Source organism: Buteo buteo, chromosome 20 (assembly GCF_964188355.1).
Source record: "Buteo buteo chromosome 20, bButBut1.hap1.1, whole genome shotgun sequence".
NCBI lineage: Eukaryota > Metazoa > Chordata > Aves > Accipitriformes > Accipitridae > Buteo > Buteo buteo.
Genome location: NC_134190.1, coordinates 12,376,149 through 12,389,743, shown reverse-complemented (window position 1 = coordinate 12,389,743; position 13,595 = coordinate 12,376,149). Strand labels below are relative to the sequence as shown.

At 42.7% G+C, this 13,595-nt stretch overlaps 1 protein-coding gene across 4 annotated transcripts in view; it reads right to left on the bottom strand.

Annotated features, from left to right (window-relative positions):
• F13A1 (coagulation factor XIII A chain) overlaps positions 1-13,595 on the bottom strand; it is a 64,005-nt gene that overhangs the window by 10,613 nt on the left and 39,797 nt on the right. For all 4 annotated transcript variants that reach the window (XM_075052335.1, XM_075052334.1, XM_075052333.1 and 1 more), the window contains 5 exons: positions 11,476-11,614; positions 4,257-4,360; positions 3,358-3,446; positions 2,229-2,382; positions 1,367-1,654 (listed from right to left, as the gene is read on the bottom strand). In XM_075052335.1, coding sequence (XP_074908436.1) covers positions 1,367-1,654; positions 2,229-2,382; positions 3,358-3,446; positions 4,257-4,360; positions 11,476-11,614 — 774 coding nt within the window. The remainder of the gene's footprint in view (positions 1-1,366; positions 1,655-2,228; positions 2,383-3,357; positions 3,447-4,256; positions 4,361-11,475; positions 11,615-13,595) is intronic.

Sequence of the window (13,595 nt, the reverse complement as noted above, 5' to 3'; positions counted from 1 at the left end):
CAAATAAAAATGTGCAGCTTTAGATGATGCTCAAAGTGAGGAAGAAAGCAGAGGATTTTTTTTCACGGCATGGCAGGAACTGTGGTTCCATGGATGCTTCTCACTGAGATAAAACCCATCCTCTTTGAGGAGAGAGGGCTCACAGTGTCTCTTGAGCTGGGATGAGATAGACAAGACAGAGGAGAAACCTCAGAGGACAGCAAGGGTTGCTGTGATCCAGCACCAGATCCAGATCCGAAGGCCCATCCTTTGGCCTCCCAAAGTCCTGCCACTCCTGCTGTGCTCAGCAGAGATTGCTTTTGCCCAGTAGTAGGATCAAGAAGGCAAAATCATTGCTCCTGACTCTCTCACTAGGGAACTCAAGTGGAGGATCCTCCGACTTAGCCTCCATAAGAACACGTTCTCATCACTTTTGCTGAGCTGGAGGCACTGACCCAAGAGCACAGACCTGTCAGGAGAACAAGTGATTGGCAGTCACTTGTCGCTGGAGGAGCTAGGGATCTACAACCAGCCTGCTCCACACCACTTTGGAGTACAGCAGGTCCTCAACACTTGCTGAATGTTTTCTGAATGGGGCTGCCATGGCTGATAGGAAACAGATTAGTTATGTCCAAAATAAAAAAGAAGAACTTCCCTCTTCCCTGCTTGGAGCAATGCAAAATCCTGCCCTCAGCTGCCTGAGCTAGGCTGCCAGGAACTGCTTTTCTCATGAGAAGAGGGAGGCAGGATCTCCCCACTGCAGTCCAGAGGGCACTAGGAAAAGCAAATGCTGCATCTCTAAAGATAACTCACCTTTGAGGTACCTGCCCAGCTGACAAATGCTCCTGCTCTATAGTGGCACATTCTAGTTACACATCAGCTTTTTAGATCACTGTAAACAAAATCTTCCCAGTCCTCCAAAGCCAGATGTGCACCTGAACCCTCTCAGAGCTTGTCAGCTTCTACCAGGTAAGACAAGATATTCACCTTTTTGTCCCTGTAAATGACACCCTGAGGAACCAGAACTTTTCTTCCACTTGCTGAGATACTGCTAGAAGACTAAAGGTATGGAAAACAATACCTTGCTGCTTAATACGTGTACTCCTTTGCTTTCTTTTGTACTAAATAAGAAAAATTAACAGTTCTCAGACATGCAGCTCAGTGAAAGAGAGCATTATGCAGGGAGCAACAGCCTGAAGAAAACAGTCTCAGCTCTAAATGGCACTGGTAGAAGGGCCAGACTTGGGAGTGGAGCCTCCTGATACCCCATACAATATCCTACCCCTAGCTACTAGAATTGTCTCTACCCATGGGTAGAGACATTGGGGACAGTTAATGACACAGAAAAAAAAGCTAGCAGGTTTGAAAACAACTACGCAAGTCTTACATGAAGAGGGCTCCAGTTTTGCACTGAAAGAGTGTTTCTTGAATTCATTTTTTGGGACTCCTGTATAAAAGACTATGTTGCCTGAAAGGTAGGTAGTAGCAGTGTAGTAGTTGCGACTTTTGTTCCTGAAAGTTATAGTGACTTTAAAGTCACTGCCAAGGACTGCCTTCTGCACTTGGAAGTCCATGTCAACATCCATTTGTGGCTGATAAGTGGTATCTTGGGTAGTTTGCTTTTTAACGCCATACATCACAGCAGTCTCAAGAGCCAGTCTCTCCTCCGCTGAGCCTAGAAATGAATGAAAATCAAATTTAGAAAAGAAAAAGGGGTACTGCATTAGCCCACTCACCGATCACAAGGTGCCTCTTCCATAGTCTGTGGTAGCTGAAATGAACAGATCAGGACAGCAAACCTTCCTGTGGTAAAGTTAATATTAGAACTTCACAGCTTCCAAGTGAGCTAGTGTTAAAGATTCAAGACATACCAGATAAATTGATGTAGCTTAATTGATATTAATGGAGCTACACTGATTTACTCTGTGTGAACATCCGGCCCGAGTAAGAAATGTCTAAACAGCTGTACGGAAAGCCTTGAATTGTTTTGAATGCTTTGGGTTCCTCCTTGACTACCCTTTGTTTTCACTACAGCTTACTCAGTCCAAAGCATTTCCAAGTAGCAAAGTTTGTGCTCTCATCAAGGCATCTGCAGTGTTTCTGGGATGGAGTTACAAATAAAGAGTTCCAGAGGGCACCTTGGCAGCTTTTCGTGAAGCTCCCTCAGTGCCAGAGGTTCGTAAATCCGCCATCCAAGATCTGACTCAGGTAAATCTACATCAGTATGATCCCACCCCATTTCAGGTTACCTTCTGGGAACTTGTACTCCTCAGTAATCTCCATCATTCCATCACCCCCAACTTCCTTGGTCACAATCAACTGCCCAATATGGGTTGTGTCAATTTTTTCTATCACTTGCGTTCCATTTTTCTGCCTTCTTGAGTAAACAATATCACTATTCACCTATAAAATTAAATGAAAAAGGATTGAGATACGTGGAAGTACAGAGAGGAAGGGAAGCCAGCCTATTTCCCCTCAAACCGATGACATGTTGACTTGAAGACCCACTAATTACTCGCAAGGAAGTCCCATGTTTAAAATTACTCATATACTACAATAATGACCAGATGCATTTTACTATTTGCAGTTCCAGAACAACAGATGGTGTAAACTTGAGTAGGCTACAGAGATACTGGTCGGACTTGGGGAGCGTGATTACACATTCCTTGCACCAAAAAGCTTTAGACCATAGAGAGGTGAATGCTTCATAGATAAAATATCTTTTCTGTCCTAAGCTGTATACAATTCAATTAGAGAGAGACTTGCTCTGCAGCTGCTGCAATTCTGGGCACACCAGCTCTGGTGGTGCAAGAGGTTAAAACTCCAGACCAGGCCCTCTTGCTCCTCATGGAGATATTTCCCTCTCAGATCTGCCAGTCAAACCACCCATGTGAGCTCTCCTTGACCCACTGCAGCCAAAAGGAATGTGGTGAGCAAAGACTTCTTTAAAATCACTGCATCCATTTTGACTGAAATAAGCAAGGGAGCCACAACATAAGCAGCTTTGCTGGCAAGCCTGACAAGGAGGGAACAGCTAACAAGGGATGAAGATGAGCAGCTAGAGCTAGTGACTTATTTGCTAGCATAGCTGGAATCTGGGAAGGATGAATGACCACAGCCTGAAGTTTCATCGGAGCCAGAGTAGCTTTTTCTGCTTATTACATTGGTGAGCACAGATTAGAGAAATCTCTGTCATTCGTTAGAGCTGTATCACACCTACTGGCCTGCACGTCAAAATATAATTATGAGATTTTTCTTTGATATGGAGTATACGTGAAGTAACTTCTCAATCCATATATTGCAGCGGGGCCTTATCTTCTGTCTCACCTATGGTCCCACTGATATCGCTCAATGCACTAAAAATTTTCAGGTATGTACCTCAGCATAGACAAAAGGAGCATCAAACTGGAAGCAAACGTGACCATGTTTAATAGCTTGAACTGAGGCTGGGCCACACCTGTACATACCTATGGGGAGAAAAGAGATAAAGTGAGAGACTAAATTAAATAAAAAACATGTCAAAATGTTCTATTTTCTCAAAGAAAAAGAATTCTTGGGGGTTTTGTGAACTCTTTCAATAGTTTACAGGAACTCCTGACCAAGAAGTGAAAAGTTTAATTTCTGTTACCAGCCCTCTAAACAACACAGACTCAAGTCTGAAACAACCTAAAGGTTTGGTACCTTAATGGCACTGTAAAGTCTACTGTAAGTCTCAAGTGCTTAAAATGGAGTTACAGCTGGCTTTGGTTAAAGCAGATAATTTTGGGAGGGCTCAGTTAGACCACAGACTGAAAAAGATCTCAATGCACATTTGCTAAGAATGTCTTTTAAGAACTGGAAAATTAAGGACTGGGAAGAAATAGCAGTGGCTTTTCACATTTTCTCCCCCGCCTACTGCCTGCTTAGGAAGTTTAGTAAGGGCTGCAGACATAAAATGAAGGAGAATTAATTTGATCAATTTCCTGTATAGGCTCTCTAAAATTTTAGAAGCTATCTTTTGGCAACAGGACTACATCTATTCTGTAGCAAGCAGGGCCCTTCTCATGCAGAATTTTGTGCACATGCATCATGAGCAAGTGTTATAATAAGGACAGATTTATTTTAGAGCTCAAAACAAATCAGAAGAAGGCCCTGAGCACAGGTGAGTGTGGTTATCTGGTGCAAGAAATTGTCACTGGCCATACGGTGCCAGTGGCTCAGTTATCATCAGCTCATTGTGTGCCACAAAGAACCCAAGCATGGGAAAGAGAGCTAAGGAGGATTTCAAGCAATATTACCATCACTGGTTTCTTGGGGTGTCCCATCAACAACCTGCCATCCTCCAAAACCAACAGGAAGATCAGGTCTGGTCATCCAAGCTTCATTCCAGCAATGATAGTTCCTTAGAAAAGAGATGAGACCAGAATATTAAATTCTTGGAAAGAAACATACAAACCAAAATAAACTTGTGTATTTATGTCCTGCCATTGCTTCAATAACAACATCCGCCAATTTAACGGTGAAAAAGTTGGCTCTTTTTAGAGAACAGATTTTTAGGTCTAGAAGTTTGTTAACCTATCTGTTAAAATCTGAAGGCCACAATCCTTTATTGTAGTTTCTTGACTGCAAGTTGAAGAAGCTTTTTTGATTCTTCTAGTGTGTTCTGAATGCAAATGTCTCAGAAAACTTTCCAGTGCTTGGAGGTTGTTGGGGTATATGAAATGCTACACAAACTACAATCCCTTTCCAGCCAGACACCTCCACTTCAGTCTGCTTGCTAAAGCAAGCTTTGAATCTTCTTCAAGCCATTGAAGCATGGTCTGCTTTATAACTATTAAGACTGAAGCTTTGGCATTTCTTCTGAAGAGATTTCAGGATCAACTCCATAACATACAGTGCGTAGCTTTGTTTTCATGGCTCAAAACAAACATGCTTAGCTGGTTTCCATGTTGGTTGAGAAAAAGACCCTGCATAGGCTTTATAAGACTATCCTCATTGTGGATTCCTTATAAGGTCTTCCCAGTGTGTCACGCCAATGAGGGAGATCAGATCTCCCAGAATATACAGCTTTCATAAAACCCATCTACAACCACTGTGTGCCAAGTCTTGCCTTTAGGGCCCAGGACAGGATGCTGAAAGGTGAATTTCTGAGAGCCGTTCATCTAGGCACTCAGGGTTGGAATGCCCTCACTTGGCTGGATTCTCGGGAAAAGAAAAAAAACACTACAGCACCAACACAGTCCGCCCAGAATGTTTCAAAGATGAGCAGAAAAGAAAGAGAGATCTTGTAACTTCTGCAATGCTATCGGTGCTCAAGGGAGAGAGCACAAGCAAGAAAAAAATAATCTAGGAAGAGGGTCTTGCAGTAAAGCCAGCAAAGTGTTTGAATTTCATTACTGCAAAAAATAAAAGAAGGAAGGAATAGAGAAAGGGGCAATTTTGCTTGCAAATTGTACATATCCTACAGCAGATATGAATGAAATTACATCCATGTAGCTGCTGATACAGCCCATAGTACACGCAATGATATTAGCAACCAAAATGGGGTTTGTTAAACTCTGACCATTTCATTAATAATAGGTGAAAACCAGCCATGGAGCAGAGTCAGAAGGATCTGAGGCTTGTCTAACAAGACATTTCAAAGTGGAAATGAAAGCCTGGATCAGGGTAAAACTTGTCAGTTAGGAGAGTTAATGAAGCAGCACTACAGAAAAGGAATTATTCAAGGAAAATGACGCACACTCAGAGAATTTTTGATGCTGCTGAGAGTAGTCAATGCTGAATCATGCTCACAGAGCTTTGCTGAGGGCTACCAGAGAATGAGGACGCACTTTGTGGTAGGTGGGTTTTTGAAAACTGTTATGCCAACATGTGGCAGAGACAATCCCTGCCCTGAAGCCTTCTCTAGTTCACTTTGAATCAAACTCAGATGTGTCATTAGCTTTGTGTTCTGCAAACGAAGAACCTTAAGAGCAGGCAGGAGGGAAGGATGATAAAACCAAGGGGGGGATAACAGTGTGGAAAATGGCAGCTCTGCTTCAATTCTGTAATTAGGTAATGCAGTTTTTTTCTATATTTTTTTCTATACTCATCCTATGGGAGAGGACCTTTCTTACTGGTTTCCATTGGTGTAATGTTGAGCGCAACAGGATGCCAATTTCTTAATGTCTGCTACCATGCAAATAACAAAGACATTTAAGGATATTGAAAGTGAATGGTCAGAAAGACGTTGCTCGTAAAGCACATGAGCATTAAGGAAAGGAGGATAAGGGGAACATTTGCTTCTCTGAAACGCAGCAGAAACTTCTCTTTGGTAGAAGTGAGCACAGCCAAGGAACTGGCTCCGCAGCCATAATTTGTTAAACTGATTCTATAGTTCTTGTATTCTACAGCAAGCCTGAGACATTAAAGAAAGCAAGAATGGCTATACAGATCAATGTAGCGACCATTAAATATTTACAGAGATAATTACGAATAGACTAAACTAAGCGATGGGGAAATTAATAAAAGATGATCAGGTGGGGTTTATGCCTGGAAGACAATTTAAGAAGGGTACTTCATATTGCTTATGAGACAGGCACATGCTAGAAACAGCTGCTGCCCTTTCATTAGCTAATAAGCTCAGGCACTGGGGTTGAGGGAGCCACTGGTAACATTATTGAGAAACTGGTGAAAAGTGAGCTGGAAGTGAATGGGAGAGCAGAGGTCTCAGAAGGGTTTTCTCCACAGGCCTGGCCATGGATGAACCCCCATGGGGCTGGGTGACTTCGAGCAAGTTTCTGCTGAGGTACTGATGTGGGTCTGCTTGGACCTCACAGGAGGAGTGAGTCTTGATTCCTATCCAAAAGAAATATTCTGTAAGTGTCTTTATATCATCATTAAGAAAGACAAGGAGAACAAAGTAAGGGGACAGAGGCAGTACTGATGGGCCCAAATCCGGCCAGCTTTATAAAAATAACTTTTTGCAAAGTCTGTGTAATTTTGTATATCTGTTTTGTTGTTGTCGTTGTTTCCTATCCTGAGGGAGAAGATGATCTTTAATAAAAATAAATAAATGTCAGATAAAATTCAGAGGGAGCCCCACACTCAGAGATTGATTGGACTAAAAATCCTGGCTCCAAGTATCCCTGAAGTCTAAGAGTATTTAAAACCTGAAGACAGATCAGCTCCAGCAGTACAAGGCAATAGAAATGATATATTAATAAAGAAAAAAAGCTTTGCTTCCAGTTTTCAGGAGATTATAAATAAAAGTGAGAAATACATTTAAAAAAATCATTATATAAATACCTTGAGCTTGTCCTCTTAAAAAAAAAAAAAAAAAGAAAAGAAATAAAAGAGACATTAAAAATAAAATCAAGGTTAAGACACAAGTCATTTAAAGTCGGCATGTGGGCTACCATGGAGTGTTACAGAGTAATGAAGAGAAAGGACACAGAGGAGAAATGAAAAGAGGTGTGTAATATATTAAGTCATGCCCAAAGGGTTCTGTGCACCATGTACTAATAAATGCAGCAGGAGGATAAAAGGATGAACAAGGCAGTTCAAAAAGTAATCAAGCCAAAAAAACCAAACGTAGGATGGATGAAATGCTAGTGTGAAGTTGCGTATAGATTTCAGTGGAGCAAGGATGATTTTGGATGATCTGGCCCTGTCCCAAAAGAATGGAAAAAACCAGGACTGAATTAAGAAGTCTTGGGAAACAGCTGGGAAAAGGAGAGGTAGGGAAATAAAAGGAAATGTCAAAGGTGGGGGAGAGGTGTTTCATAGATCAGGTTAGGAGAAGGGGAGAAGAAGAGAAAAGTCTGAAGCATAGCAATGATCCATTACTGGCTGTATATGGACTGAGCAGTGAGGCAGCCAGTCATTGGGTCTTGTTTTACATCATTTATAGGCAGACGGGGTTTCAGAAGAGTGACTGTTCCTTTACAGCTCTGTGAGCCATAGAAGGACCAGCCCCATGAGATGTACTGAGGTCCTGCTGTCACACAGACCATATGCAGCTTAGCAAGCTGGGAACACCAAGGATCCTAACAGGAGGGAACACGGCAAATAGCAGGACCAAAACCCTGGACTTCAGGAGAGGAGGCTTTGGCCTGTTTAAGGTCCTGCTTGGAAGAATCCCATGGGAGGCAGTTCTAGATAGCAGATGGTCCAGGAGAGCTGGTTGGTCCCCCTCCAAGCTTAAGAATGGTCCGTGGCTGTGTGCAGGAAATCAACCAAAAGTGGCACAAGGCCCACATGGTGAACAAGGTGGTCCCAGTTGAACTTAAACATAACAATAAAGTACACAAGAGGTGGAAGCAGGGACAGGTGACCAGGAGGAATATGGAGACACTGTCTGAGCATGCAGGGACAGGTTTAGGAAAGTCAAACCCCAGATCAAACAGAGTATGTCAAGGGATGTGAAGAGCAGTAGGAAAGGCAAGAACATCAGTAACAAAAGGAAGACTATGGAAAATGTGGATCTGCTGCTGAATAGGGCAGGGGACCTGGTGGCAAAGGAGTAAGAAAAGGCCAGAGTATTCAATGTCTTCTTTGCCTTGGTTTTACTGCTAAGATTTGCCCTCAGGAATCACAGCCCCTGAGACCAGTGTGGAAGTTTGGAGTAATGGAAATTTACCATCTGTAGAAGAGGGACAAGTCAGAGAATATTTAAACAAACTGGACACACAAAAGTCCAATAGATCTGATGGGGTGAACCCAAAAGTGCTGAGGGAGCTGGCCAATATCATTGTAAGACCACTCATATCTATCATTGAAAGGTCGTGGTGATTGGGGGAGGTTCCTGAGGACTGGAAGAAAGCAAATATCACTCCTTCCTTAGAGTCATAGAATAGGAATATAGGAAAAGACCTATAAGATCATCAAGTCCAACTGTTAATGTAGCACTGCCAAGTCCACCACTAAACCATGTCCCTAAGCACCACATCTAGACGTCCTTTAAATACCTCCAGGGATAGTGACTCAACCACTTCCCTGGGCAGCCTGTTCCAATGCTTGACAACTCTTTCAGTGAAGAAATTTTTCCTAATATCCAAACTAAACTTCCCCTGGCACAACTTGAGGCCATTTCTTCTTGTCCTATCGCTTGTAACTTGGGAGAGGAGACCTATACCCATCTCACTACAACCTTCTCTCAGGTAGTTGTAGAGAGTGATAAGGTCTCCCCTGAGCCTTCGTTTCTCCAGGCTAAACAACCCCAGTTCCCTCAGCCGCTCCTCATAAGACTTGTTCTCTAGATCCTTCACCAGCTTCGTTGCCCTTCTCTGGACATGCTCCAGCACCTCAATGTCTTTCCTTTAGCAAGGGGCCCAAAACTGAACACAGTATTCGAAGTGTGGCCTCACCAGTGCTGAGTACAGGGGGACGATCACTTCCCTAGTCCTGCTGGCCACACTATTTCTGATACAAGCCAGGATGCCGTTGGCTGCCTTGGCCACCTGGGCACACTGCTGGCTCATATTCAGCCGGCTGTTGACCAGCACCTCCAGGTCCTTTTCCGCTGGGCCTTTTTCCAGCCACTCTTCCCCAAGCCTGTAGCCTGTTCTTCTTCAAGAAAGAAGGAGTACCAGGGGAACTACAGACTTGTCAGCCTCACCTTGATCCCTGGAAGGTTATAGAGCAAATTCTTCTGGAAAACATTTCCAAACATATTAAGGACAAGTTAATTGGCAGTAGTCGGCATGGATTTACAAGGGGCCAGCTGTGCCTGACCAACCTAATAGCCTTCTCTGATGAAATGAATGACTGAGTGGACAAGGGGAGACCAGTGCATGGGGGTTGGTTACTCTTTTGACTTTAGGACCATCTCCCAGAACATCCTCAGAGACAAACCATTGAAGTATAGACTAGATAAGTGGACGACAGTAAGGTGTATTGAAAACTGGCTGAACTGCCTAGATCACAGGGTTGTGATCAGTGGTGTGAACTGATCTGGAGCCTAGTCACTAGTTGTGCACCCCAGGGGTCGATACTAGGTCCAATACTGTTTAACACCTTCATTAATGACCTGGATGATGAGACCTACTACACCCTCAGCAAGTTTGCCCATATAGAAAACTGGAAGGAATGGCTGATACACCAGAGGCTGTACATGAGGAGAGGCTAAGAAAGCTGAGACTCTTCAGCCTGCAGATAGGAAGGCTCAATAGGCTCTTATCCAAGTGTATAAATACCTGGTTAGGGAGTTGGGGGGAAGAAGACAGAGCCAGACTCTTCTCAGTGGCCCCCAATGACAGGACAAGAAGCAATGGGGCACAAACTGAAATACAGAAAATTCTGTCTGAACATCAGGAAACACTTTTTTTACGGTGAGAATGGTTGACCACTGGCAGAAATTTCCCAGAGAGGTTGTGGAGTGTCCATCGTTGGAGATATTGAAAACACAACTAGACACAGTCCTGAGAAACCTGCTCTAGCTGACCCTGCTTTGAGCAGGGGAGTTGGATAACTTCCAGGGGCCCCTTCTAGTCTCAACTATTCTGTGATGCTGTGATACAAGCTTCAGATGTAAATGAACCTAATTATTTTCCTTAGATTCCCTCTTGGTAACAGATTACAGAAATCACATAAAAGAGGTTACAGCAACAGGTACAGCCATTTCCTCCACCACAGAATGGGTTTATTACAGTTTTAATATAAAGACTTCCAGAGATTACGTTATTAATGAAACATGCTGATGAGCAGCTATGCTGATGAGTTGAAGATATTGACACAAATCAGGTGTATTAACACTGAATAGGACAAGTATCTCCTGAATGTAGGAATATAGAGGTCACATTCACTGCTTCACTCTGAGGAGGAGAGGCTTGAGGCCCAATAACCCACACATAATTTTTACTGAACAGGGCATATAATCAATATCTGCTACACTTCTCCTGTCAGACAGGAGACAGTAAGAATTCGAGGAGCAAGTTAGAGGACCGTCTTATCCAAAAGAATATGTAGACTCCATTTCTCATTCCTAGGGAGTTTTCTTTTTATAAATCTGGCAATATCATTTCAGTAAGTTGCTTGATACCTTGGCTCATTTCTTTTTCAGCTGAACTGGATTTATTTCAGAAAGTACCTACTTGCAACAGTGACTGCATGATCACAATGTAAAACCAGCCTACAAGTTTGGGAACTGGGCAGAAGCAGAACAAGAAAGGTGTTTTTCCATAGATATTGAAGTATCCCTTTGAGCCTGGCTCTAGACTGATGGAAGTGCCCATTCTATCCCTTTCTATTTTTAGAAACAGCCTGGCCCTAAGGAGCACAAACCCATTCCAGCTTTTCTCCAGTGTGCTTAAATGTGCACCGTATGGTAACATTAGTAGTGGGATCCCCTAGGGTTTGTCTCTTTACATGACAAGTGCTTCATATAAGTCCGTCTACTAACAAACCATTCATTCCATTTTACATAAGCTAGCAGTGTTCTTTAATGCACAGAGAAATAAATAAACCACAGACATTACTGTCATGTTTTTTACTACCTATACAGTTGACACATTAAAGGCATTTGCCAGGAGAACTCACCAGACAGAGTCTTTTGTAATTTTGGTGTCCACTTGCCCTTCGTCATCCAGAAAGAAGTCCAACTGTAAGTTGGCATTGTTATCATGGGCAGAAGAATAGTTGGTAACGAGTCTTGCAGGTATCCCCAAGCACCTCAGAACTGTGGCAAAGAGAGAAGTGTGATGAGAAGGACAAATATGAAGGCTGTGCTCATGGATGACAGGATGAGAGGAGAGAAACTATTAATAACTAGAATAAAATGGGAAAACTCAGTCAAAACAACCCAAATCATTTCTCCTATCTGCCTTTATATAGAATATGTTAAATATTTTATTTGGTCCCAAAATGATGAGCATTCAAGATATGTAGTGGTACAATGGTTATAACCTAAGCAGCTGATTACCGATAGTTTTAGAACTGTCTTGCATAGTGACCACACCGTAGCTTTTCAGGGCAAATCTGGGTGCAGTGGGTCAACTGCATGACCAAATGTGGTACAAAGAAAAGTAAGTTTAAGCTTGTAAGAAATAGAAAATATATTAGGTCTCCTAGTATCAGGAACCCAAGAGAATCATGAGTCTGTGCTAAAAAGAAAATGAATAGAAAGTATCTCCTTTTGGCTGATTTGGAGTTTTCCTGTTTGATATCTGCTGTCAGAAGAGATCTGGAGAACACAAAGAATGAAGCAGAAAATTATTGCTAACAAGGGAGAAAAGCTACATTATTTGCAAGTGAAATGTCAGAGTTAGAGAGTCTGAACAAAATGCATTACATAATTTGTATTGATTGCTAAGTAATAGTATTTTGGAGTCAATAGTTCTTTCCCATAAAGGATCTTAAAAGAAGGATCAAAAAAAAAAAGCCCCTACCCCTAAATCTCAGACCGTCACAATGTAGCACTGATGGCTCTTCTCCCCATTTGACAAGTGGTAAGTTCGGGAAATGTGAAAATGCTATGGCTACGTCTGCAGTGCATTAGTGCATCATTAGGCTTCTGTGTTTGTGGTGCACCCTGGCTGATAAATAGGCATGGAGCATGGCCCCGAGAGAGGTGCGGGGCTGCAGGGTGACACATCATCTCAGCTTCTCCAGATGAAATATTTTGTCTCTCAGCCAAAAAAAGTTCCCGTTTTCCAATTTAGGAGCCAACATGGTTCTGCAGAAAACAGGGGTTTTTTTGGAAAGGGAAAACATTTTTATTGAAAATTCTATTTAAAAATAGTTCCAATGCTGCAGTGTTGAACAGCCCTTGCTGCTACTGCTGGGTTTTGTATATTCATTAGTGTCACTACTGTGACTCCCAATAAAGTGTAACACTGCACATTCATTTCAAGTTCCTGGATGACAAATTACCTGGATGCATCCAATACCATATGTACCTATTGATTAAACTTAATTCAAGTGCCCTCCCAGGCTTCCAGCACATGAGCCATCAGGGCTCATTGAAAATAATTTGTCTGACAATTTCAAGATTAATGACCATTTTTCAGAACGTTTTAGCATTTTTAACAGATGACTATCCAGAGTGTACAATATAGTAACCTTGGAAAGCTGGGCTGGTCACAATGATAAAACATTGGCACCTCTGAGAAAGACTGAAACTCAGCTCAAAAGAACCCTTTTAGTTGCACGCGGCTGTTTGGACCTTTGCTGTCCTCTCTGTGCAGTGGTCAGCAGCTGGACATGTCGGTGGCTTTGTATCAGATCAGCCACTGGACAACATTTTCATTTCATAATGCTCAACAAACTTTATACTTCAGCAATCCTTGCAGCAGTACAAAGTGCCAGGTCTCTGACTTGACTAACTTAGTCAGCAAACCAAGTCTAGTTTTGCCCCAGATAAATACGCCTCTCCATTTAACACAGCAGGCTCTGGGCCTCTGCTGCGTCGCCCCAGTTTCACAGTGGCCTGCAGGCAAAATACTGCATAGTGGTGATTTGGGGCCAGTGCGGGAGGAAGGTGGGAGAAATGGTGTGTGCGTCTGCCTGTGATCTAGAGAAATCCAGATGAGGCAATGGGCAGAGAAGACAAAGCAGCCCGTGGAAGTTGCTGCAAGGAATTGCATCCATAGGAAACATTTGCAAGAGCCTTTTTGAATCCATTGTGTTGTGCAGAGGCTGAGGAGCGTCAAGTACAGACC